Source organism: Zalophus californianus, chromosome 3, assembly GCF_009762305.2.
Source record: "Zalophus californianus isolate mZalCal1 chromosome 3, mZalCal1.pri.v2, whole genome shotgun sequence".
Classification (NCBI taxonomy): domain Eukaryota; kingdom Metazoa; phylum Chordata; class Mammalia; order Carnivora; family Otariidae; genus Zalophus; species Zalophus californianus.
This window is the reverse complement of record NC_045597.1, coordinates 191,927,237-191,953,946: the sequence shown is the minus strand read 5'-3', so window position 1 is coordinate 191,953,946 and position 26,710 is coordinate 191,927,237. Positions and strand designations below refer to the sequence as shown.

The following is a 26,710-nucleotide window of genomic DNA, read 5'->3' as shown; positions in this document are numbered from 1 at the left end:
GCCTTTGGGTTCACTGACACAAGAGCTAGGAAAACTGTCCTCTGGAAAAATCCTACTGTGTTCTCTGTCATTCGCGTTCTGGTTAACCGTGCAGAGACAGGACAGGTTGCTGTTAACAGGGCTGACTGCTGGCCCAGGTGTTCCTTTTTTTTTTGTTTTTTTATTTTTGATTTTTTTTAAATTTTATTTTATTATGTTAAGTTAATCACCATACATTACATCATTAGTTTTTGATGTAGTGTTCCATGATTCACTGTTTAACACCCAGTGCTCCATTCAATACATGCCCTCTTTAATACCCATCACCAGGCTAACCCATCCCCCACACCCCTCCCCTCTAGAACCCTCAGTTTGTTTCTCAAGAGTCCACAGTCTCTCATGGTTCATCTCCCCCTCCGACTTCCCCCACTTCATTTTTCCCTTCCTACTTTTTTTTTTTTAACATGTAACGTATTATTTGTTTCAGAGGTACAAGTCTGTGATTCAACAGTCTCACACAACTCACAGTGCTCACCACAGCCCAGGTGTTCCTACTTCCCTAGTCAAAACTGCTCTCAAATCAACTGACGGATCATGCGGGAAGGAATAAGTTTCGGGTCTGTATCACCCTGGTCCATGTGTCAACTTTGAACAGCTTGTGTTTGGAAGCCAGCATGGCTGGTGTGGGGCTGTCATATATTATAAAGACTCTGTCCAGGCTCCATCTCTTACGGGCCATGGGACTTTGGAAAAGTTTCTCAGCCTGTCACCTGGGACACAGAATTGTCAGGATGCTGGCCACACAGAGGTGCTGGGGGTTATGCAGAGAACCTGGGCGGGGGGGGGGCTCTCCCCTGCTTTCCTTTTCTGCCACAAGCAACTGGATCCGATGGCACCAGTAGTGACTGCTCCCCGGCGTGTCACACACAGCCACCATGCACACAGCTTAAGGACGGTGAGGAAGATATAAAATAGAAAGGTTTTCAAGCAAAATAGCGATACTTAAAAGAGAGCTAGTCATTTACTCTCTAATCGTTAAACTGTAACGAAGTCATTTAATTGTGAACATACACTGTAGATGACGCTACCTTCCAGGGGAGGCTAACAGAAGCTAGACGCTCTGGAGATGGGGATGAACCTTCCAAACCGGGATCAGGACCATCCCGTGCAGGCGTGGGGTCAGCCTGGACTCAGGTCGAAGCAGAGGGTCCTTCTCTTCAGCTCTGTCTTGGGCTGAAGGACATCAGCCGGGACCCCCGAGGGGGGGGTCAGCCTCCTCACTACGGGTATGCGTATCAGCCAGCGGTCACAGCTGCAGGCTGGACCAGAGCCTGAGGAAGCTCTCACCCCAGCCACATTCCCAAACGTGGGACACTGGCATCCACCAGGAGGGCAATGTCGGGGCTTGGGGAGACACCGAGGATGGAGCTCAGTGAACGAACGCCCCTCCCATCCAGCCTGCTAATTTGCTGCCAAAGATCTCTTCTGAGGGGTTTTACCCCAGGGTTCCATTTGTCCAACTTAATTCAACAAATGCCTGCTGAGCTCTTTCTGCATGGGAGCGCAGTGTTAAGTGCAGGAAAAAACTTTTTACTCTTTGACTTCTTCTGCATGGCTTGATGCCAGGGACATGTGGCCGTATTTTAGACATTTGTGCTGTTGGGACAAGAAGACGTTTGACTTCCTGAAGTTCCCGAACGCCACCACTCCTAGGTGGTTCCTACAGGAGGCAGAAAGCACAGAAGTAAGAGTGCTCAGCGATGCTTGAGAAGAATCGGGGGCTCGGCTTCTCTGAAAGTCCACCTGCAGAGGCAAAGTGGAACTGAAGGAGAACAGGCACCCCACCTGCTCGGAAGCTCTACTTCAGTCTTCGGAAAGTACCCAGTGCTTGGGGAAAGTTTCATTCTCTTGAAAAATTACTATGCGGTCTTTTTTTCTGATAAGAGAAAATCCTTTAGTTGCATTTTATCTGTCACACGCAGGCCAGAGCTATTTCTCCAGTAGGCATGATTTGTGAGCTTCTTAACGGCCTACACAAATGTTTAAGAACTGAGAACTAAGATATAATATAGTGGGCTCCGCCACGTTTCAAACGGTATGCAATATAAAATTAATAAATGTTTAATTAGACGTCAACAGAAACTAATGCTATGTACAATATTTATAAAATTTACATTCTAAAGAAAACAGTAGGTGTGGCAGCTCTGTAAGAATTCCTGAATATTTATGAACTACAATAAGCCAGAAATGGGATTATTTAACTAATTTAGTAGTCAATTAACATCAAAAGCAACATTATAAAAAGCACGTTCGAGTAGTTCTTTGTAACCCCTGTGGGCCCCGGGTGGTGTGCCTGCACGGGACTTGCACAGGACCTGCGGAGAGCAGCCCCCGCGGAGGAGGAACCCCCGCGGAGAGCAGCCCCCCGCGGAGGAGGAGCCCCCTCGGAGAGCAGCCCCTGCATGCAGAAGCATCCACACCAGATGGGTGTTCAGTTTCACCTGCCCCTCAGGACAGAGCCAACCAGCCTCCTCACTTCCATGGACTGACTCCATTTTTCTATTTTGCTTCCCTCTTTCATTCACTCATTTTTTTCACTCAACAAGCATCTCTTGTACCACACCTTTATCGTGAGAGCCGAGTCTGTTATTTCAAATCCTTAGAGGAGGTGGAAAGACAGCAAAATAAAAGGGAATTATGTACGGGTAAGATCCTGAGTCTTTAAATTTGTTCCTCTTCCTCGATTATCCAGAGGCGACAATAACTGTGGCCCGTGGAACGCCCCTCTCTTTCCTATTGTTACTTTAAGCGCACCTCACCCCGTGTGAGTACTGTTAGTGTGTTGCAGGGAAAGGGCCCAGGAACCTCAACTAAGGTCCGTCTTCTCCCTTGAACTCAATGTAAATTGATGTGTGAAGACATCAGCCCACCAGCCAGAGGCATCCGTGACCCTCGCTACAACAGAAAGTTGAGATGAGACAGTGCTTCCTCCCTAGAACCCCGGTTCTCTCCAGTGGCTGGACCTGTGCCCAGCAAGCCACTCAGGGGCATGCAGCACACGGGAAGAAATTCGGGAACCAGAGAAAATGCCTTACAGCATAGAAACTGCAGGCACTGCTCCGCAGAGCCCCGCCGAGCAGGCTGCTCTCATCAAACACAGACACCTGTGACGAAAAACAGACGGGCAGGTCAGGGCACCCTTCCCCCTCCTCAGTACCCATGACACAGGAAAAGGTAAGCAAAGGAAGGCTGACCCGTGAGGAGAACTGTCCTGCACAAATCAGACATGCAGGGAAGGCCTTCAACTGCCTTCACAGGCAAAGAGCTGAGCAGAACAGGCACATGCAAAAATCTAAGAGAGAAACCAGTTGCTGTCAACCGGCATGCAGTGTACTCTCCGCTAGGTCCTTAAAACGTATTATTCTGAAAAACATCCCTTGCTAAGTAGGAACTTGTTAATCCAGACTTCGAGGGAGCAGATATTTCAAATATCCTGAATTTTGTCATGGCATCCTCATACTTGGTATTTAGAAAATGACACTAATAGAAAATGACTCTGGAATAAAACAGCATGTTCATATAGTTCAGTATTTTATAATTTTTAAAAAATTGCTAACTACAAAACAATATTTGATTAACCTGAAAATCCCATATAATTAAGCCCCAAGGGTGAACGGGAGTTTACAATGCCGCGAATGGCCATCTGAAACTTTTCCCAGCTTAAAGGAACTTCAATTTTCCCTATTTCCCCTGGAGGACACAGCTGGTCTGTTCAGCCAGTTATATACTATTTCTTAAGTGTGAAATCTGATGGAAATTCAGAAACTTTTTAGCAATACAGTATAACTACTTTGTTTAGTATAAGTTTCCTGCAAGGCGTAAGTACCTTGTATTTAAAACTGGAAATTTCCCAAGTAATACAGCACAATACATTAACATCTGTTAAGGTTACCAACGCAATAAAAAGCCATCTTTCTTTCTGCCAGCAGATTAAGTAAAAGATGTCACTGCTCCATTCCTAGCTAACAACCCTATGCGAGCACATGTCTTCCTGGAGCCTGAAGTGGTATGACAGCTACTGTCAGCTTCGGGGAGAGAGAAAACCCAGATCTGGCCAAAGGGGACTGGCGGATACCATGGCATGTGTGAGCTCCACGTAAAGGCGTAATTCCCAAGTAGCGGGGCTGCAGACATGTGCATCCATGCTCCCAGAGCAGGTGTGTAATGGAGTGGAGTGCGCGTGTGCAGGGGGGTGGGGGGTGGGGGGTGCAGGTCAGGGGACTGTGGTGGGGGCGGGGGATGGGGAATGGGGTGGGGGCAGGTCAGCGGACGGGGGAGGGGCGTGGGGGCAGGGGGGCGGGCAGCACACGCACCCGGTAACTCCCAGCAGGCCGGGCAGCGCTGTAGATATAGGAGGGCTGGAGGACAAGAGCAAATGGCAGGTTTTAAAAGCCTTGAGAAAACAGCAACAAATACTAGTGACAAGAAAATCACGACGCTTTCAAGTGCTGACAGCCAAATTATTGCCCAACGGTTAGAAGAAAAAAGAAGTCAATGCAGGGCCCATGTTTCAGTACATCAATAGATGCAAATCCAACTTTTAAAATGGCCACGGCCCCCAGGATCTCTGAAATAGGACTATTTTCTAGTCGCTTCTTTCCAGGCGTTCCTGGAGGAAAGGGCCAGGGAGTGAGACAATGGTGACAGAGTGAAAACACCACGAGCAGCCACCAAACCCACAACTCAAAAGCCCAGGTTAATCACGCACTCAGGGGTGTTAATGCATAAATTTCCACACAGGAGGAGCGCGACGGAAATGGCGCTTTTATTTCCATCACGTGATCCCAGTCACGGTCGTGAGGACCCAAAAGGAGCTGCCAGACGGTGCCGGCCGGCGAGGTCTGGCAGCCCCCTGGGTCAGAGGACCCGGACCCACAGCACGGATCAGGCAGAGTCGTGCCCGGGTGGGCAGGTGCCAGAGCGAAGGGCAGCTCCCGGGGCAGCCGGGCCCTGGGTCCAGAACAGGATCATGACTCATTTGCAGGCAGAGGCCACGTAAGCCCGCAGTCCAGGGCCACCAAGCCAGTCAGGGATGTGCATGACCAGGGGTGAATCGCTCAGCAGCTCGGGGGGATGACAGTTCAACCTCCACAGCGTGATCTGTCCCGGACTCCGACACCGAGAGCCCCGTGTGAGAACGGGACTCATATGCCTACAGCTGAAAAGGCCGGGCCCCTCAGGGCCTGACCCGCACACCGGCCTTGGAAAAACAGGAAACAGGGGCGACTGAGCCAAAGAGAATATCCCCGTTCGCCCACTTCTCAAAGATGGAGGAGTCAGATTAAGCACAAAAGCCTTCCAAATTGCTTCCTGGACACATTTACAAGAGAAAAATATTTTTAAAGAAACAAATGAAACCCCAAATGGGGAACAATTGCTGGAAAAGGAGGAGAGACCCAAGGGACCAATTCTTTGAACCTGAGCTTTTGGAAATATACGTTTAATAGAGCCTCCTTCTTCCTCAATTCCCTTTTTTCTATATAAGGTCGCAGATTATTCTGATAAGTTTCAAAACGCTGAGAAAAGTCTTAGCAAGTTAGTCCAGACGAATAAAACGCCTGCTGAACTCTGGTGTCTGGACTTCAGATGGAGGAGGTTGAAGTGTCCTCATACCTTTGCTCGGAAAGTGAAGGGACATACGCAGAAGCAAAGAGGGAGGAAGCGGGTGACACGGAGAACAGACCCGGTTTCCACTCTGGGCAGACAGGGGTTTGGGAGCAAGGCCAGCACCAGGAAGCCCGAGGTCGGAGCAGGACAGTCCCTGTAATCAGAGAAAATGGGTGGGAGGGGGAGAAGGGCTCACAGCTTCGTTTCACCTCAAAGGTCCAACGGTATCGTAAATTCACACAAATCTGCTTTTTTACAACAAAATCGGTAAAGGGCATGCACTTAATGGAGCAGGGAGAAAGGACAGTCAGAAGGAAATAAAGACAGTCTAGTTAATCGACAAAACTGTGACGTGGGACTGAATCAGGAGTTCTGAGTCGACATATAGGCAAAATTAGATTTCATTAATTTTAATTGATAGTGAGACCATCGGGGTTTTCAAGGTCTTTGTAACTGAAGCTCTAAGTTTTAAAGTTTGGTGGGGGAAATTCAAAACTAAGAATCAGCAGAGGTATCAACCTTTATGTAATAAAATATTTCAGTGGACGTGATCTCTGGCGTCGCTTCCTTAGGTACTGACGTGATGCATGTGCGTGTTCAGGATTCAGAGAAGACAGGATAGATTCAGGGTCTAATTCTGAGACCAACAGTCTCTCAACATTTCTGGGGAATACTACGGTATCCATGGTTTCCCCAAATAAAACGTTCTATCCAAATTAAAGGCTCCTCGAGAAGGAAGCCAGCAACTTCAGGCTGCCCGGCAATGTTCTACCACGCGAACAAGCATGGGGCAGTCCTTGAAGGTGAAGTGGTTCCCTTCCAGGAACCTGATGGCCCCTGAAGATATCCCGCCATCCCTTCAAGGTCCCAAACTTGTGCCTGTCATTCCTCTGTGTGGCATAAGCTACACCCATGTGACCTGAGGGGCCAGCAGGTGGAACTCTGCGGGGGGGGGGGGGGGGGCAGGGAGAAACTTTCTAATGTTTCCCACAAATACTGAAACTTGTTCCAGTGGTTGGGAGAACATTCTGTGTAGAAACCATTTTGTCCGCCCCTCTGGGGGACATGGAAAGCCCACGACCCGGGTGGGGGAAAAAGCGCCCACAGCTGCGGCCGCCATGCCCAGGGTATGGGTCTGACAAATCCAAAAAGACTGGAGAAATATGTAGAAGAGTCTTCAGTACTCCATACAACATTAATACCTTTCTGTTTTTATATTTAAATAAAATCAAACAAGCCTGTGTGTTGTGCAGCAATAGATATACCTAAAGAGCATGATAATTACCGGAAGATTCTGCGGGCCGGTGAGTAAGATAAGATCTCAGGAAGAACAAGGGTGGGGACATGCGGCCTCATGAAAGTTCTGATGTTTAATGTTTGGAACGGATCCACTCTAATTTTGACTTTAACGCTCTGAATGTGGGTTATATCTCTTAAATGAATTTAAGTGAGTCAGAGACATGCTTAACTTTGGTGAATAATTCACATCTGCATATTAGGTACCTCTCACCATCTTCTACTTTAGAGCAAGTATCTCAGCTCGGAAAGTGAGGAGGAAGTAAAGTTTTCCGAATGAGAAAGTGCTCTTTGCAATAGCAAATCTCCCACCGAAATACACACAACACACAAAAAAATTCAAGATGGTGAAACCCACCAATAGTTGGTGCTTACAGCAGATCTGATGATATTCAGTCAAAATTCACCTACTGGCGGAAGAAGGGATGGGGGATGTCCCCCATTTTGTCCTATATGTCACATATGAGGCTGGGAGGCACCAGTGGGAGTTTGGAAAGTGGGCAAGCAAGCTGATGGGGAGATGGAGCTGCCAGCCATGCCTGGAGCCCCCCGCAGCAGGGGTGAAAAGGGTAAGGGGTGAAGCATGACAAGGGAGGGTGGAGCTCCACCTGCTTAGTTTCTCTTTATTTTCTTCCTATGTATTCTTCATGATTCAGTTCACATCCTTTGTTACGACACTTACTTCTCCCCATCATCCTACTGCCGCTGCACTAGTCTACCTGCTAGGTGGGTCTGTCTTCTACTCTAGAAGTAAATGCTTCCAGAGTACCTACCTATCTCACCTGTTTATCTTTGTGACCTTCCTACCTGAATTAGGTCCCTAGTGTTTGCTAAGTGATTATGAAACTTACCTAAAACAAACAAGCCTTACCTATGATAAAGGGCTCCTAAATAATTTAGAAATATTTGTGCCTGTCGAGATTGATGCATGTCCTTGAAGTATGGGAAGGAACCCTGTTGTGCAGACATTTGGATTTGGATTTGGTCTGATTTCCATTCCTAGTACATCCCTGAGAAATTGCCATAAAGTTTGCATGTACCCTACAAAGTAATTGTTTTCAGGAACGCTCAAGAATTACAAGGTTTTTCTTATTTTTTCCCCTTTTGATTGCTTCTGACTACAAAATATCCACATGAATCCTTTCTTTCCTGTGTCCAACTGAATGCAAATATGATTCAAGTGCAAGATGGGGGGGGGTAAGCCTGAATTAAATGTATCATGTTAGTTACTGCTCAAAAATGTACCTTAACATCCATCCAAATGAAAATTCATAAAATAGGTGTTAAAAATGAAAAGAGAGCTGAGTTCACACACAAGATGGCATGCTCCAAAACCTGTGGTTTCTGAAGAGAGGGTGTGAAAGATTTAAATGAGAACCAACCAACGTCTCCTCTCTGGATGATGACAAGGTAGAGAATCTGCCCTCACCGCTGTAGCTGGAATTCTGAGAACCAAAGAAGACATGGTAAGTGGTGAGCACTTTCTTACTGTCCCCAAAGCACTGCCTGTCCCAGTCAAAAGGCAAATATAAAATGACCGAACCAGTATTGGTACTCCAGGAATACCAACGTAGTGTAAGAATCAAGACACTCTGCTACGGCAGAAATGCTTACCAACTAGAAGTTCTAGGCTACAGTTTACATTTCAGTGTCTGTATCTTGGCAATGGCCTATGGTTTAACTCTTACTGGTTCTCACAATTTTTCATCTCTCGTATTACTTGTACTTACTTACTAAATCTCATGATGAGGCGTCTATCACCTCCCAACGTGGACTTTCCTCATTACATACTCTCTTAGGGAACTAAGATTACGTCTGTGGCAGATTTGCAATCTTTCCTCAGCCCAGCACGTGAAGGCTTCAGCTCTCCCGAGACCGGGGGAGGGGGGAGCTGCAGCCTGGGGGGGTCACCCCCAGAATGCGGTGGCCTGCAGCCATCTTCAGAGTGACCCGGCATCTACTTTATCAAGATCAGAGTCTGCATGGAGAGGCTCTGTGGTTCTTCAATCGGTGTATTTCCTGATTGTTTATTAAATCCATTTTATGTGCAATTTTACTTTGTGGTGAACAATTTTATAATCAAGTTCTTTTGCATCTGATGTCTAGAGGCACTGCTTAGATCTCAAACCAAATCACAGAGAACATTTTTGCCGTTTGAACGTAAAAATCAAAGATGAAGATATACGGGTGTACGTATGACATAGAGCTTGGTGCTCTCCCTTTTGTCCCTGGCGTGCGGGCAGCCACATGGCCGGGATATTCTAGAGAAGAATGATACCAGTGGGTAGAAAGTGGATTACAGAACTTCTATAGTAACTTCCAGCTCTAAACGAGGGGTCCTTACGATCAATTCTGGTGAAAAGTTGCCAATTAGTCAACGTAGCCCCAACAAGCAGTCCGGGGCCGGGAGAGAGTAGTGCGGCTCCTGCCCTAAAAAGCCGGCAGGGAACAGTCCGCGGGAAGGCTGAGCAGGAAACGCAACTGTCCACGCCCCACAAGCACAGAACGGCATGCTGCTTGGTTCTGCCCCTGGACTACTGCCTTCGCAAAAAACATAATCCAAAGGCCGTCCATGTAAAAACATAAATAGGAAGACGCAGCCTTTAAACCAGGAGGATTGTTTTAGTTTGGAACGAGAAAAGTTTACGTAAAATGGACATGTATGCCATCCATAATAGGACGAGAGGCGAAAAACCTCATCAGCCAGTTTCAGAAAGTTAGATGGGACTGGGTTACCCCTCTGAAACCTGAAAATATAATTCAAGTGTATATATATCTTAATATGATTAAGATAAATTAAAAAGAAATACTATTTGCACAACTAGTAAAATTTACTATAAGGAAAAAAGTAAAGCAAATATAGGAATACGAAGATTTTAGTTAATTTCACATATAGTAGATCTGCAAGTCACGAAACTTAATTAGAATGTACGCAGTTTCACTTCGTAAAGTCCCTTAAGTCTCCCTGCTAAATCCAAAGCCCTCCCCGCTTCTCCTGGACTCTCCTGCCACTGGTCCCTTTCTCCTTTCTCCCACCACAGGGCATTACACTGCTCTTCCACTGCCTCCTGAGCCTGCACTGGGGGCATCCCGTGACCAGTATTCAGGGGCACATGGACCCTAAAATACATGTCTTTAAGATGACAAATGAGGGGCGCCTGGGTGGCTCAGTTAAGTGTCTGCCTTCAGCTCAGGTCCCGCTCGGCAGGAAGCCTGCTTCTCCCTCTCTCTCTGCATGCCGCTCCCCCTGCTTGTGCTCTCTCTCTGTCAAATAAAGAAATAAAATCTTAAAAAATAAAGAAATAAAATGACAAATGAGAGATGGGCACAGAGGGTGAGAATATGCTGAAAGTAAGTATACCTGAAAAAGCTGAATATACTTAATATAGACGTTGTGCACATACACCTAGGGCAGCAAAATAATGAAAGAGCAAGTATTTAATTCAACACATTTTTAAACCTAAGAGATTCTTTTTAATACCGATCTCTTGCAGTAACACTTTGAATGTTAGAAGGCTAACATTCCAAGAATGTTTACCAGTTGAAAAATTAGTTTTCATTCATTTATGGGGTGGGGCTGGGGAGCGGGTAGTGACCCACTATAACAAAGAAAAATAAGCTAAATTTAGCGATATTTTGTTTAAGCTTTGCAGCAACCTGTTGGCATTTTGTGTCATGTAAATTTACTATACTAACCCTGCCAGATCTTCTATTCAGGGACTGGGATCCATAGAAGTCTCCATCATAACCATTTGTCTGTTTCAATGAAGAAAAGAACACTGACATCAGTATACAAATGAAGACACAGGCACCAATCAGCAAGGAAGAATTAGCTGGGTATAAACTGAGCTTTCTTAGTGGAGCAGAGGAATGACAAGCCCAGGATAACACAAATCTCAGCATGCCCCTAGATGCCTCCGTGCCTCTGATCCGCTCTATTACGACTCAGGAGAAATCCGAGACAAATCTCGGGACAGTCGGGCTCATCCGATCAGCCCAGGCAGTATTACTTGTAACTACAGGTCACTCTAGGACTTCTGTGGGGTGCAGCACATGGGCATGGGCGCGGCTGCTTTTGTCGGCAGTTTTCCTGTCTCCAGGTTTGTGACGATGCCACAGAAGTCCTAGCTTTGCAGCAGCCTGAGCGCCAGGAAGCAGGGTCACGACCCAGCCTGCGTCAATCAGGTTTCGGCTCTTGGTTCATAGGTAGGTCCTTGAAAATTATGGCCCATTATGAAGTTGTATCCAGAAGGTTCGGAAATAGCCTCTGTTCAATCTATAACTCAGTGCAAAGGTTCATCATGGAAAAAATGTTTATTGTGGGTGTGTATCCTCTATAGGATCCTCTATAGGAGCTCCTCATTCATCTAGTCTTCCTGAGTTACTTTTCAAAATGAAATCTGAGGCGCATTTCGCGAGTTCCTAATGTGTCCTCCAGAAGAGAGGATGAGTAAGTGTGTGCCCACCTCCCTTCTCTTCCTACCTCTACACCCACATGCCCGCAGCCAAAGCCCAGCCTTTCTAGAATTGGTCTCATTCATCTATAAGGACGTTTCTGCTGATCGAAGACAAGAGCTGCCAAGTGTCAGAGACATAACCCGCTCTAGAGATAGAAAACGGAAAGCAGTCCACACAACTGGTACAACTGGAAGGAGGTGCCAGGGCGTAAGGGAAGGGAGTCCAAATTCCCAGTCAGTGCTCTGTCACGTGACATGATTAAACAGGTTTGCTTAATCCTCTGGCACCTCTACTTCCTCAGCTGTGGAAATGTGCACAGAAATCCGTACTTGACAAGGCCACTGAAGGCTAATTCTGATTAAAATGAGTATCCCAAGTGCCTGGAGCAGTGCCCTCCTGAGCTGTGTGCTGGCAGGTCCCCAGAGCCCACGGGGAACAGGAGCGTGTCCTTGTTCACAGGGTCTGGCGACAGGAGACTGGTTAGCATGTATGTTGCAGCTACGACACTCATGAAGAATAAATAAATCAATTTCTAGACAGATCGTAAGTCCAGATTCATGAAATCGTGACGATCAAACTACCTATTTAGTTACAACTCAAAAACAAGTCAATTTGAGGTTTCTAAATCAAACAGGAGAGTGTGAAATCCCTCAACTTTAAATCTGAAAACTCTGATGAGTAACGTTAAGACATCTCTGAAATAAATTTGATAGTAAAAAATCCTTGGAGATAGGCAGGAATTTTACTCAATCTACTTCCCTTTCCTCTCGACCGACCGACAAGACTATCTGAGATGGAAATGTGTGTCAGGGACTTGTAGATTTCAGACCACAGTCTTATTCTTTTGGTGGCTGTTTAGAGACTTGTTCCTGGAAAAAAATTAATATAATAATAAAGGCTAACATCAATCAATTGTAGATGACTTTGAGTTTTCTAATCAGCGAGGAAGTAAAACATACCACATATATAAGCCCCCTGGCTTTCCACAGTTGTTTTGTGGACTACATGCTGCTCTAGATAAACCGTTCCCTCTGGTCATCTCACTTTCTATGCCAGCAGAGCAGGGCAAAGGACAGGAGAGCGAGTGCACCCCTCATCTGTCACTGTTTCTCTTCCAGCCTTCTGTGGCCATGCAGGAAAAACTCTCCCTTCACAGGCTCTGTGGACATCCACACTTTCTGTTGTAATGCAATTCTGTCATTGGGAATATATTCCTAGCATGAATTCTCAAATCCATAGGAGCTCACTGACATCCCTATAGTGAAAATGACTTTGACCTCTTAAAGGACACCACCGTTTTCCTCTTGGATAGTTTTTATGTGTTGGATTTGGGTGGGTGGAGCGGTTTTTATATGTAGCCCATAACAGGATAAGGAGAGTTGAAAATTAACACAGTAGAATAAAAAGTCCACAGATGGTGTATCAACTTCATCTGAAGTCAGGTCTCACAGATGGTCAATCTTCTTTGCCGCAGAGACTGTTTTTTCAACACCCCTTACTGTGCATCATGGTGACCTCATGTGCCCCTGACCTGGGCAGTCAGAACACCTAAAGCTGGGGCCAGGGTATGTGAATCTTACACACAGTAACACTGCGGAGCGCTGCTCTCAGAGAGAATGAAATACATAAGACATTCACAAATTAGTATTTTCTAAAAGAGTGTAAGTAACATACAAGAATGAAAACCTTATCAACACCAATGATTCCAGTGGTACCTTGTGATTAGTCAGAATGCTACCAACCACCCTGCCGTTGCTATCAAAGCACCAGCGCACTTCACACTGACCATGCAAGCAAACATCGACCGCTATCTTGTTCGATTAATGATGTTAGATCATTTTTATACTGTCAAAAGATCACATCCAAGGGCAGGAGAGACGGGAAGCAAAATAAGAAAGGCCAAATCAAACCTCTGAAGTGCAATATTTGATGCACTCAACTTAGTTTGAAAACAGAATGAAAATGGAAAAGAAAAACAAAATCCAGAACGTATTTCTGACTATTGCTAACACATGTACTCATTCATTCCACCAGGACTGGCCCTTAAGTACAGTTTATTATCAGTTTAAAATAAGAAGGCTAAAAATCTGGAAATACACTGTGCAGACATTTACTTAAGAGAACAAAAGAGCTGCTAGAACCGAGTCACTCTGAAGTGCTGTGGGAAATTCTGTGAAGGGCACTTCCTGAATCTTGTTACGTGCCTCTGTGCCTCGCGTTCTCCACGGCGGATCTATTGCTCGCCAGTGGCTGAGGCCAAGACCGGGCTGGAATGCCCGGCTCCTCCGTGGCCACCAGCTTCTGTCTGTAAAGCGGTGAACTGCAGCCCTTCCAGGAGGCTCAGGGGGCAAGTGTGTGGTGCAGAAATATGGCACTATTCATTACCGTCTTCAAGGTAAAAACTACATTTTAACAAAAAGTTGCTAAGTAATTTTCAAAGGCAGTGGAATGAATGAAGCACAAAATGCTTTCAGAAGAAGTCCTAAAACATGAAGTAGTGCATAATCTGCTGTATCACTTCAGTGCAGAGGCACTTTATTGCTCATTTCTGGCGAGATTCGATTTCTCTCCTTTTTGGCGTCATTTAAATGTACAGGTTTTCAGATGCACAGGTTTTTCTGCGCAAAAGGTGCAGACAGACAGATGTAAGAAGGGAAGTTCCAAATCAAAATCTAAAGATTTCATTTTTGGTACCGGAACCGAAGTTTTTCTAAAACAGCACTTTTTGGCAAAAGAGCCAAATTGCACATTTAATTTGAATGGATGCAGATTAAAAAATAATGGATTTTTCATTAGAGAAAATGACTTTGACTTTAATCTCTTGAAAGGAAATGTAGAAGTTTTGGGAATTCTTGATTTGATTTGAGTTCCTTGAAAGCAAGACACTCTAGTCCTGTCTTGGTACCCACAGCTGTTAGCACAGCGTGTGGCAGACAGCTGGTACTCGAAAACCGCGTGGCGAGTGAGTGTGTTCAAGCACGGAGCCTGACCCTGAGGATCAGAGACACACCCAGGGGTCTCTGCAAGAAGAACGCTCACTCTGGTAGGTACAGCTGCCCTCCAGCCTGCCGCACCACCCCAGGGGGCCTGGTGCACAGCATGTGTGTCTTTCTAGACAAAGACAGACTTGGCTTTTTGGACAAACACACCCACGAGATTAGTGGAAACACCACAGGTTAGTCCCCATCACACAGCACTATTAGGATCACGCCTCAACACCTATCCGACCATCTCACCCAGGCATAAGGACCCCCATACTCCAAGTCAGGCTGCGACTGTCAGCATGAGGGTGGAAGAGGAAAAGAACAGAAAACAGTTGCCAAAATCAATTACAAAGCGAACCCAAATGTCAGAAAACATAAAGCAAAACCCAGGTAATCTTGAAATCGTGAAAAATTACATTTTTACATGCCTTCCAGGATCTCACGTGTATTTACAAAAGGAATCACATTAGAATAAGAGCCATCATAAAATCCAGTAATATTAAATAAAATTTGCATGGCAAATGTTGCTATAATTCATGAAATCTGAAGCAGTTTGAGCAATCTTACTTCTTCCTCTATAAAATACATTCTATTTATATTAGGCAAAATGTGAACACATACATCACTATCAATTTTTAAATAAGAAAAATTAAAATCTTATGATATCCAAAATCTAGGTTTACTGAGAAGAATGCCCATGCAAACACTGGGAAAGTAAAATTTCCCCCCATCTTTAAGGGTTTACTATCGCTGCCAGTTGAATGAAGAAGGCCTGTATTTTGAGAATGTCAAAAAATAAAAGATATGATCTTTGAACTTTACAAACTAAAGATTTCAGAATATTAACATATATCAAAGCAGAACACACTGACCCTGCATAGGGAGTGCGTGAAAGGAGGTTCCTCTCTGCAGGGCAGCTGGTCCGCCAATGAACGGAGGCCAGAGCTCCCAGGCCCCTGAGGGCTTGGGGACTGATGCTGTCACCTCCTCACTGCTCTGTGCTTGTCCTGAACCTGTCAAAGGTTACTTCATCTGTCATCTTACTTCCAGGATCCAAGTTCTCAAGGTCTGTGATTTTTTTTTAAAGTATTATTTCATTAGACCAAGTATATCATGCGAAAAATAGCGTAGGAAGCCACCTGGCTAAACACAAGAATCCTGTCCACTGTTGATTTTCCACTTTCTGCTCCTCTCTTATTTCATGTCCAGATTGTGGGCCTCTTCTATAAAATTTTATACCTTAAAACAAATATGCTGGAAGTCTTGGCAGAGAATGGTGACTAGCAAAGAAACTTAACTCATGTCTGGTTAAAATCACTGAAAATGAAATGAATGCTATAAACAATGATTTTAATAGTTTTAAACTCTTTGGGGTCAGGAATCTTTCTGAGGATCTTAGGAAAGGGACAAGTTCTTTTCCCAGAAAAATCCAAGTACACACAAAATCTTGAATACAATTTCAGGAGGATCACAGATCTGAAAATGGATACTGTGATAGATTTGGATTCTGTGTCCAATTTCTCTGCTGTTCTCTCTTGAGCCTGCATTAATCAGATTTTGTTCTCACCATTTCCACCAAAAGTTTCCTTGTCAAGGTCACCGACGTCCTCCATGACGCTAAGGCCAGTGGTTGGCCCTTAGTCCTATGCTCCCTTGACCCCTCCCCCTCCTCCTGAAAACAGTATCTTCTTCTCTTGGTTTCAAGGACTCAGCCTTCTCCTGCGCCTGCCCAACATCTGTCATTCTGTGTCTCTGCCACAGATTCTGCAAACTGAGTTTTGCATTTATAATGCTTTGGTTAAATGTTACTTCCTCTAGCTTGACTCTTGTCAGAGACAAGATCTTTGAGGAAGTTATAACCGTATGGCTAAGGGGAAAGTTTCAGAGAGCAAGGAAGCTCTTCAACTGACTTCACATCTGAACCGTTACTTTCTGGCAAAATCACTACGATCTGCTCTGGGCACTGCTAAGACCATGACAATGATTGCTCAACAGAACAACAACGTGTTACCTTTACACTTACTGTTGTGAAGCCAGATGAAATACACATTCACGGTGCATATAGGAAGTCTAGGTTTAATTGTCTAATTTAATTGTCATGGTGATCAAAAACAAGCCTTCTGCTCTATACACTTCTTGAGCGAAACAGACGGCTGCATTGAGACCTACTTCCTGCCAGCAGTGACAGCAATTGTAACCTGGTCGTAAATAAAACTGACAAGCTCAGAGTAATGTACTGACTTTAAGAGCGAAGCAAAACACAGTTTCTCTACTTCACTTCCCAAGGCATGCAATGTTTTCAAGTCTCATTATGGAGATTTGGGGAATATTTAAGGAAAAACATGTATTTGTCTTTGTCAACCATCAAGCTGTTAGTGATGAGATTTCATCACAGTTGACCAAAGGTAAGACTCCTGAGGGTGAGCAGTCCTGGGGCTCATGGATCCAGCCTGTGCCAATTTCCCACCGGGCAGCCTACAGCAGCTTTCAAGGAGCTACGCAAAAATAGCACTGAAGAACGGTTACTTTACCTGAGATGCAAATCTGACTGGGAGCACGTATGCCAATAGACCCCTTCATCACAGCAGCATCGCCAAGAAGCTTAATCAAGGCGTGGCAGTGCTGTGATGTGGAGAAATATACAGACATTATGATGTCCACTCTTGGGAGAGAGACACAACAGAGGGCCCTATGCTTATCAATAATCTCTCTGCAACACAAGGAAACGCCCCACCTTTGATTAGATTTCAAATGAGCCGCTTCTCAGGTAGACTCTGGGGTAATGAATAGGAAATGTGAACACAGGGATACAGCACAAGGATGGCCAACCATAAACTGTACCATGCAAACCCAATCATTCTGGTTACTAACCCTCAGACTTCCACGACTACCCACTGACATGCGCTCATCTTCATCAGAAGCCTAGTAAAAGAAAGGATGAAAACAACCATGAAGCATAATATAAAGAAACCCATGTCCAGCTTCCAGAGAGATGCGGCCGATCTGACACCACAGCAGTGGGGCAGATCAGGCGCCTCTGGAAACCTCAGTGGACGTGAGCCTACGTCTTCCCCAAATGGGCCTTGTGTGTGCACCTCTGTTTACAGAGGGCTGTTTTTAGGATGCTACTGCTTCAAGTTAATTTCACTGAAGTGGTGTTATTTACTTTGGGGGTAATCTACAAACAGAGCCTCAATGCATATCACTCTGCAAATTATTTGTGGGTACTGGATAGCAAAAGAGCATTAAAATTGTCATGAATATATATTAATACTCAGAAATTTCCCATTCTCCCCTCACAAAGTTAGGTCAAAATGCTAGAAGTCGAGTTCACAATCTTTGTTTAGATAATAGTATCAATAGTAGTTAGTTTCTTCCATAATCATCACTAAGGTATATGTGATTCACGTATCTCAGCCACTACAACTATAAATTAGACTTCAATCAAAGTGAACACAGTACTAACCGATGTGTTTCTTCTGGATCTACGCGAATAGCGCTCACTGTCTTCCTACCAAAGCAATGGAAGAAACAGTATTAAAGGTCAGATATAGACAAAACAGAAGCCATAGTCTGGTTGTGACACAATACAGTATTTCTGATATAAATGTCAAATAAATATTTTCTTTGATGCCATTAAAAAGGCTTCAATTAAACCACTGAGGAAGAATGTTTTCTTTGGGGGGCATGTAAGCACACAAGCAGTTGGCATATTTCATTCTGGCTTTAAAAGTGGGAAAAGATGGGCCTTTGTTTGTCCCTAACCTCTACAATGTGGTCCATTTTAACCAACCTACTTTTCCACCTACATTCAGAACCTTATTCTCTCTCCTTTGGGAATCAGAAGATAAATCATTTCCATAAAAGCTCGAGTAAGGATGTCACCCAATCTACTACATTTTGTGCATTCTGAGACACACAGTTTTTCACATTTGGATAGCTCTGATGTGGGGGTATATCTTACCATCAAAGTCGTTCACATTAAAATTAGCAGCGTTTTTTTCTTTCTCAGTGGTATAGAAAACAATGAGGCATCTTTTACCTGGGTCTTAAGATGCGATAAACATACATCCGCCATGGAAGCTTAAAACGATGGTTTATACATACTGAAGGCCGAAATTAATCATTTCTTTCAATAGAAGAAGTGTATACTGTTCATATTTCAGGAACTATTCTCTTTACTGTTCTACACAGGTGTCTAAGATATTAGGAGATAGTTTTACATTTCCTTGGATTATTTATGCATAAGAGACATCGAATATGACATTTCCACACTGGCCAGGTTCTCAGTTGCTAAAAGTATGTGATGATGTTCATAAGGCCATTCAGTAAGTGTCAAGGACAGTAGGAGGTGGGAGGAACTCATGTGGACGAATTAAGGAGAGGAGTGGGTCCACGTTCTTTTGGGGCCAGTGGACAGCAAGGGGAATGCTCCCCCTTCTAGAGCCTCATGCCTGGGGCACCATCTCCTCCTGAGTGTGCTAATGGAGAGCCCTTGGCCTGAGGAGACAGGGCAGGGTGGCACTGGAGACCACCAGCGGCTAGCCTGGAGACTCCAGGAGTCAGCAGCTACTGACCAGACCAGACAAAAACGCCAGCCAGGACCAGTTCTAACCCAGCTTCATACGGATATAAACAATCAGGCCAGATGCAGAAGTCCCTGGAAGAAAATCTCTCAGTATTAAATTATGGTACAGTAGGAATCTATCAATATAATTAAACTTCCTAAGAATCAAATTATAAACTATTTCAGTTTCTTAAAATTGTATTCAAGGCCTACCATCCACTGCTCGATGTCACCCCATTTTGTATCCAGCCCATAATACTTCTATAGACAGAAGGGAAAGAAAATTAGGCAAGACGTGAAACAGTAACCACATAAGATACTGTTCTGACATGCATTTCCAAACTGCTGCCCAAGCCACACGGGGAAGGGAGCATGCTGAGGCACAGCAGTAAATACCACATTCGGGGCTATGCAGGGAAGTGCCTCCAGTGAGGGGGGCCCATGCAGAGAGACCTCCTCATCTCAGCCCCTCCCAGGCAAGCCCACTGGGCCAGGGTGGAGCGGAGCGCTGCGGAGCGGAGCTGAAATTTGCCCGTGCAGCCCCTGTGTGAGGCTGTTCAAGCCTGCGGAGCCAAGGTACTCGAGCTGCTACAGCAGCGAGAAAGCCCAGGGGACGGGGAGAGAGCGCGTGATGACCCCTAGGTTTCTGGTGCCCTTGCTCCAGCTATCTGATATCTACACTAAACTTAGGCCCATGATAATTTATGTTCTTTGGATGTCTTCATAGCATGTCACTGATGGAAAGATGACTGAGTGGCTAAGAAGGGGCTTGGAACAGAAAAAAAAATTTATGGTAGCAGGTTATATTTGACATTTTCTTTAGCAACTGCCTCCATGTTTTTACCTTGCTTGTCTCAGCCCCGGTGGTCCAAGTTAAAATTAGAAAGCAGATTCAGAAGGCTACTGCGCTTACTAAATATAGTCATTCCCAAGATAGGCAGGAGCCCAAGTCTAGTCTCCAATAATGGGGTTTTGCATTTCTCCTCACTTTTCCCACAATTCCAATAGAAAAAGCAAGGGATGACCAACCAAACCTCCATATCATCTAACACAGATGTGGTTTTCCTCTTTATACGTTAAAACTTCATAATCAGAAAAAATATTAGATGCTAGAAGTCCAAGACACGTTTTGAAGTTGTTTTCTAATTGCCAAAACATGCTGCTATGTTTGGCTTAGTTTCAGTTTATTTTGAAGGGTGGCCAGATTTTAAATATAATGGCTTCCCGACAGTCTTGCCCCTTTCTCTTAGGGTGCTAAGTAGGCCTAGTGGAAAAGAAAAAAAACTGAAGGGAGAATTTAACCATGCTTTCCAAATTTCAACCAATACAAAAATGTAACATATCAAAACTACATGCACCTAGTCTTTTTCTGTAAGTCACTCTCCTAACTTCGACTGAAGGGAAATGCAACAGCTTAAAGCCATTTTGCATTCAGCTAATGTTGGCCCTGCTCTCATAGCCAAATTCCAGGTTTCTCACCTGTAAAATGTGACACCATCAGCCCTCTTCAGCTCATGGCTTGATTACAAAGATAGAAAGAAGACAGTTTTTGTTTTTAATGGGGGCCTATATAAAGGCACAAAAAATATTTCAATTCCAACAGAAGTCTGTATGATCTGTTCTTCTATTTTCATATTTCCCTTTTTTTGCCAATTCTATACTTGTATCAAATACTGCACACCATCTCTTGCTCTTTTTGTGATAAAAATAAGAACTAGCATTCAAAATCTTCCATCTAGTTTATGGTGACCTTACACATCACTGCTGCGCCTGTAGCTACATTTCCCCGCCTGTAGCTACATTTCCCCGTCATTTCAGGGAGAGAGAGCACCCCCCTCCCCCAGCGGAAAGTGCAACTAACTGGAAGTTCTGATGTTAGTGAGCAGGCAGCACAGCCAAGTGCGGAAAGCATACAATGTTTCAAATGTAAACGACTATGATTAGCCAGTGAGTCATGCAGAGGAAGCAAGAACCAGACTTACAACACAAAAGGTGCTCGACTTTCAGAAATAGCTTTGGTTCAGTAGAAGAGAAACCATCACACAGAATAGCCAAGTGGACCGAGAGAGACGTTTACTGCCTCCTCTTTCTTTTCTCAAATCTTAATGATAAGGAAAGCCTTCCCTTCCCTTGGCACATCTTTGTTATAAAAATGTGTATCTGCTTTTCTACTGTGGACTTCCTGAGCTCCTTTCTAGGTTACTTTGTATACCAGTTAACATTCTAAGGAAGGTCTAACATTATATCCCTGGTGGGTTACTAAACAAAAATAATAGTGCTCTGGAACCAGAAAGGAATGGGCCAAAGTGTTAATTACTAGGCGGGTCTCTTTCCTAGGTTTTGGACAGTTTGTTACAGGGAGGGTTCCCCAGCCTTGCCAGCTTTGCCTCTTGTTAAATTCTTCCCAGCACTCTGTAAGTATGTTTGGATCTAGCTTCAACATGCATTCCAATACCAGACCCTACAAAAACTAATAAAGTGCAAATAGATTCTGGCACCCATTTATCTGATTTGTCCACACTCTTCTAGACAGTAGTTATGCAGACTGGGGGTGGGGGACAGGAAGCAAAGGCAATCCAGTATTGTAGCCAGTAAAGGAATCCATGGCCGGAATTTTAAATTTACTGACCGTGTATTTAAAAGGACCTGCTTATTCTAACCTCTGAAACGGTCATCTTATTTTGATTTTCTTAGCTGCTCTAAAAGAAAAAAAAAATACAGTTCTTAGATTTATAAAAAGCAACGATAATAGATGTCAGAAGTAACAAACTAGATTCAGGTTTGGGAAAGATTCACTGTAGACATACACTATAAATTATCAGGGAACCAACCACTCCCTCCATCATCGACGAGGAATCAGGAACCACTGATCTAGTTGTTTCGACCTTAATTTGTGTGCCTGGCCTGCTAGTGTATTTCTCTTTAAATCTCAGCTGCTTCTAAGTGCCTAGGAAATAGACATGCATGCTACCACCATGAATGTTTAGGGATAGAGGGCATGTTTATTTTAAGCTATTGGATTTTACTGTTGTGTCATTTTTTTAATCAGATTTTTAAATCAGTATATAACAATCTCTAAATGTGTGATAATCTGCACTGAGATTTTAAAATTTTTCTAATAAAATCATATGGAAGAATAATCTTTCTCTTTACATATCTGACTTCAAAGGTATCCCCAATTCTGAAGTGTGATTTTATTTTGTCTTAGAATTTGTTTTTCCCCGAAGAAACAATTTTCTAATTCCTTGAGAAAAGCAGAGATGAGGAAAACATTCTGTGGACAGAGGTGCATCTGATGGTTGCTTTTTTCTGGGGTGGAAGTAGAGATGACTTCAGCATTCTTGATCAAACCAATTTGTAAACAAAGCAGTAAAAAATTCTATGTATTTTCAATGAAAGGCATTATTTCTGAAAGGTGACCAGGCCCTTGGCAAGGCAAAAAAAAAAAAAAAACGAGTGCATGCAAATTAGAAAACAAAGAACAAAGAGCCTACCTTTTGAACCTGATAGATCTACAGAGAAGGGCAAAAGAAACAGGAAAAGAAATATGAAATCTAATTACAGAAGTAGTTACGTCAGAAAGATAGGTTCTCTAAGTCTCCGGAAATGTGAAGAAAAGCCATACTGGAAAAAAACCCAACACTGAATACCAGTAGAACACGAAAAATGTTTGAAGTCTCAATGAAAGAATTATTAATTTCCTAACTCATTTTACATTCTATTTCAGATACAATGGTGAAACCTGGGCACACACACATGGGGTCCCTGCAAGAATCCTGGTATGATTCCACTGCATGGGTCCATGTGACCCATTACCAGCAGTGGTCCGTGTAACCCATTAAAAGCACTTCATCTTCAATTCGAAATCTCTTTGCCCAGTGATAAAAGTTCCACTAGAAAGTAAAGAAACAGAATTGGAAAGTCAACTGGTCAAGTTCACATATAGGGAAGGAAGATGCTTTCCTGTTCTGATTCATGCAGGTACAAACAATGCCAGGAAAATGACAGGTAAAGGAAAAGCAATCACTAGAATAGAATGGAAATATTTTTTTAAAAAGCGGATTATTGCACACTGACACATTCATTTGCTTCCGATGTTTCTCCTAATTGTGTAGTAATCATTAGGTAAGACTGAGATTTCAGACTCATTCATAGAACAAAACATTTGCTGAGTCAGGCTTTATTCAAGGCACTGTCAACGCTTGGCATTTCTGGTCTTACACAGGTGGCACAGGTGAGTATATTCAACATTATGACCATATGACACACAGTACTCTCCATGAAAACGTTTATCAAGTCAGTAGCAATGAAAGAGATGCATCCTGTTCATCATATTGGCTGGTCATCTATTACCATTTTGTTTCTGTTAGTGGAGGTCCTCATGTGAAGTAAAAGGTTCACTTGGAGTTCCCAAAGAATATCTACATATTATTCTTCCCTAATGAATCCATTCAAAAGGAGCTCATAATCCTTTTAAACAGTCCCACAGCACAGGGAACATAGGTCATAGTCGGGTCTCAATTTGCACAGAGAAGAACCATGATGGAGAGAGCGGGAGGGCTGGGCAGGCCTGGGTGGTCCAGGTAAATCCACAGCCAGGCCACAAGCCCTGCGTCCTCAGGGTCTGTGGGCCTCGAGGTCAGATCTATGCTCCAGCATAATATCTGCTTGCTCCCCTCACCCCTCTGTGCACTCTCCACGCCCGACTTGGGGTATCCCAGGCACTAGTGTGGTTCCAACCACAACCCACCTCCAAAACCCCCAACCTTTGTCACTGGCTTCCTGCTTCCTGGCCCCCAAGGACAGTCACCCCTCCTCCTCCAAGGAGTCAAGGCTCTGTCCACCGTCCCTGGATCTGAGCTCCCTCTCCAGGAAAGCCTCGCCCCTGCTCAGAAACACCTGTGTAGAGGTGGATGGCTTGCCACCAGATGAAAACAGAGATCGTGTTTCTCAATTTTCTTACACCAAAATATCAACCCTACTAGTTAAACACTGGCCTTCCAAAGCATATTCATTTCCACTTAATCAACAACTTAAATGCCAATGGCTGGGGCTATCAGATTGTATAACCTCAAATTGCGTTAGCTAGTTCTAATAAAAGCCAGGCCCAGAGATATGATATGCAAACGGCGGGCTGAAAGAAGTGTTGTCTGTACACCTTCCTAAATCCTTAGACCCTGCTAGCTTGTCTCGCTTCCCCCTCTAGAGGTAGACACAAACACTCACGTGGGCACATGCGTGCACACAGGTACAGTGCCCCCCTCCGGACTTGGCTCACATCAAGAAAGAGCTAGATGAACAGCTAAAGCTTCTGTGTTCTTGCTAACCAAGCTGCCTATTCTGTGTTTACTATACTGCGCTTCCAAGGCCACACCAGTGGAAAAACTGGTTTCCCGGGGTATGCTTCTGCTTGTAAAATGACCGGGATTATGTGCATCTTCTCTTTCCCCTCTGCTGTGGGTGCCAGCCAGCTCCCAGACAACCGGAATCCCAGAGACTCCGCCCTGGATTTTTCTTGTTAATTACACATTTGTCTTTGGAGGTAGAGGGCACACCAGGAGGACCACACTTTGAAGCCGTCAGGCCTACATGCGAATCTGGGCTTGCCCATTTCTTAGCTGTAGGGATAACTGTCCACTCTCCTCCCCTGTAAGTCAAACTCGGGCAGAGTCCCTCACAGATTGTGACAGCACCCAGGTGTGCTGCTGCCCCGGACCAGGGGCTCTAGGACGTCCCTGTGGTTCCCCTCTGCCCCACCTCAGCTCTCTTCGACTAGCAATAAAATATACATCTATTTTAATTTAAACCTTTCAAATCCCCCCTTTTTTGAAGCATTAGATAAACTTTAAATATCAATGCTTTCATATTTCAAAGACCCTCAATTTCTGCTAGCAAAATCATCATTTGGATGGTTCAGTGCTGCTGCTGAGCCAACCAAATCAGTATAAACTGCAGGACAGACTGGGGCAGGGTGTGGGGGGGCTCCCTCCATGCTTCATCCCTTCCTTGACCTGGCTGTGCTTGTGTTCTGCCTTAGCCCACATGCCACTCCTTCACTCAGCGTCCCAACAAGCTGTGTGGACCAGGGTTAGTTTCTCTGCTGACTCCCTGACACATACAGATTATCACTGTGCACACTAATAAATCCCACCATGGGAGCTGGTCATCAGGCATGTGACTGACCCCGAATAAGAGTCTGAGGTGAGCAGAGAAGGAACTGTAGAGGTGCCTCCGCTAACTCACTGCCAGTTTGTGGGATCACCCAGGGAGGAGGGTGGGATCACCCAGGGAGCAGGGTGGGATCACCCAGGGAGGAGGGTGGGATCACCCAGGGAGCAGGGTGGGATCACCCAGGGAGGAGGGTGGGATCACCCAGGGAGGAGGGTGGGATCACCCAGGGAGCAAGGTGAGCACAGGTGGTCTGTGGGATCACCCAGGGAGGAGGGTGGGATCACCCAGGGAGGAGGGTGGGATCACCCAGGGAGGAGGGTGGGATCACCCAGGGAGCAAGGTGAGCACAGGTGGTCTGTGGGATCACCCAGGGAGGAGGGTGGGATCACCCAGGGAGCAAGGTGAGCACAGGTGGTCTGTGGGATCACCCAGGGAGGAGGGTGGGATCACCCAGGGAGCAGGGTGGGATCACCCAGGGAGCAGGGTGGGATCACCCAGGGAGGAGGGTGGGATCACCCAGGGAGGAGGGTGGGATCACCCAGGGAGCAGGATGGGATCACCCAGGGAGGAGGGTGGGATCACCCAGGGAGGAGGGTGGGATCACCCAGGGAGGAGGGTGACATCACCCAGGGAAGAGAATTAAGAAACTGGTGTTCACCAGAGGTACCTTCTCACAGGCAAAGCCAAGCTTTCCTGCTGGCCCCTCAGAACTCAAACCCACTCGCTGTGGAAACCCGCTCCCGCGTCTGCAAGCCCCTCTGTGGTGTAGCTGAACACTGAAGGGACCCCAATGACCACCTGCTTTTGTGTGAGACGTTCCTTGGAATTCAACTCAAGATACAACATCTGATTCCCAGGAACCACTTCAACGTCTTGACAATAGACGTGAAACGTGGTTAAAATGGAGAATGTCACAATTCTAATATGTGTACGACCTCGGAGGCCAACCGTGGCGTTTTTGATCAGATCCCTGGTTTTAATCAGCTTTTCTCTGCAAAGCTGAGCTCCTCGGCCAGCACCAAATGCCGGGGACGGGCTGTGCTGCCCAGGAGCGGGGCTCTGCCAGCGCACAGGCCCAGGTTCAAGTGCCCTGGGGCGGGAGACAGGGGGCTCCCCTGCCCCGTGTGCCCAGTGGGGGCTTCCTGGCCTCGTGAGGCTGCTGTGAGGGACAGTGGGAGCCGAAGGGAGCAGGGGGGGCTTTGCTTCTAAAGGAGGCCACTCAAACAGTCATTTTCGCGGCTCAATTCTTCACTTTCGTTTTCTAAATCAAGAACTTTTGCTAAAGAACTTTGTGAGTGATAAGCCACTTATGTTATCAAGCACGTATTTAAATCAGCTCCACCCGTCATTAAGGACAGGCCATAGTTAATCTAAACACATAATTTGGAAAACAGATGTGTATATACATACCGCATAATTCATTCTTGTCTCGGTTTTGTAGAAATTTCACATCGTACTCTTGGTGAGTGTAAGCTTCTCTTACACTGGAGGACGATGATAAAATTACGATTCCTAACACCAGCCTGAGTGCCTGACCGTCCCCCGCTCTGCCCAGGGCCGGCCCGCCGGCTCCAGCAGCGGGCTCAGA

At 45.2% G+C, this 26,710-nt stretch overlaps 1 protein-coding gene across 46 annotated transcripts in view; it reads right to left on the bottom strand.

Annotated features, from left to right (window-relative positions):
* LRRFIP1 (LRR binding FLII interacting protein 1) overlaps nucleotides 1-26,710 on the bottom strand; it is a 141,826-nt gene that overhangs the window by 37,121 nt on the left and 77,995 nt on the right. For 10 of the 46 annotated variants that reach the window (XM_027588824.2, XM_027588826.2, XM_027588827.2 and 7 more), the window contains 10 exons: nucleotides 22,446-22,463; nucleotides 19,165-19,212; nucleotides 17,851-17,895; nucleotides 17,256-17,306; nucleotides 14,637-14,675; nucleotides 10,639-10,698; nucleotides 8,325-8,387; nucleotides 5,723-5,800; nucleotides 4,353-4,397; nucleotides 3,075-3,143 (listed from right to left, as the gene is read on the bottom strand). The exons of 9 other annotated variants lie outside the window; for them this stretch is intronic. In XM_027588824.2, coding sequence (XP_027444625.2) covers nucleotides 3,075-3,143; nucleotides 4,353-4,397; nucleotides 5,723-5,800; nucleotides 8,325-8,387; nucleotides 10,639-10,698; nucleotides 14,637-14,675; nucleotides 17,256-17,306; nucleotides 17,851-17,895; nucleotides 19,165-19,212; nucleotides 22,446-22,463 — 516 coding nt within the window. Of the gene's footprint in view, nucleotides 1-3,074; nucleotides 3,144-4,352; nucleotides 4,398-5,722; nucleotides 5,801-8,324; nucleotides 8,388-10,638; nucleotides 10,699-14,636; nucleotides 14,676-17,255; nucleotides 17,307-17,850; nucleotides 17,896-19,164; nucleotides 19,213-22,445; nucleotides 22,464-26,532; nucleotides 26,560-26,710 lie in introns of those variants that run through there. 27 more of the 46 variants (XM_027588805.2, XM_027588814.1, XM_027588816.1 and 24 more) reach the window with 16 other exon arrangements.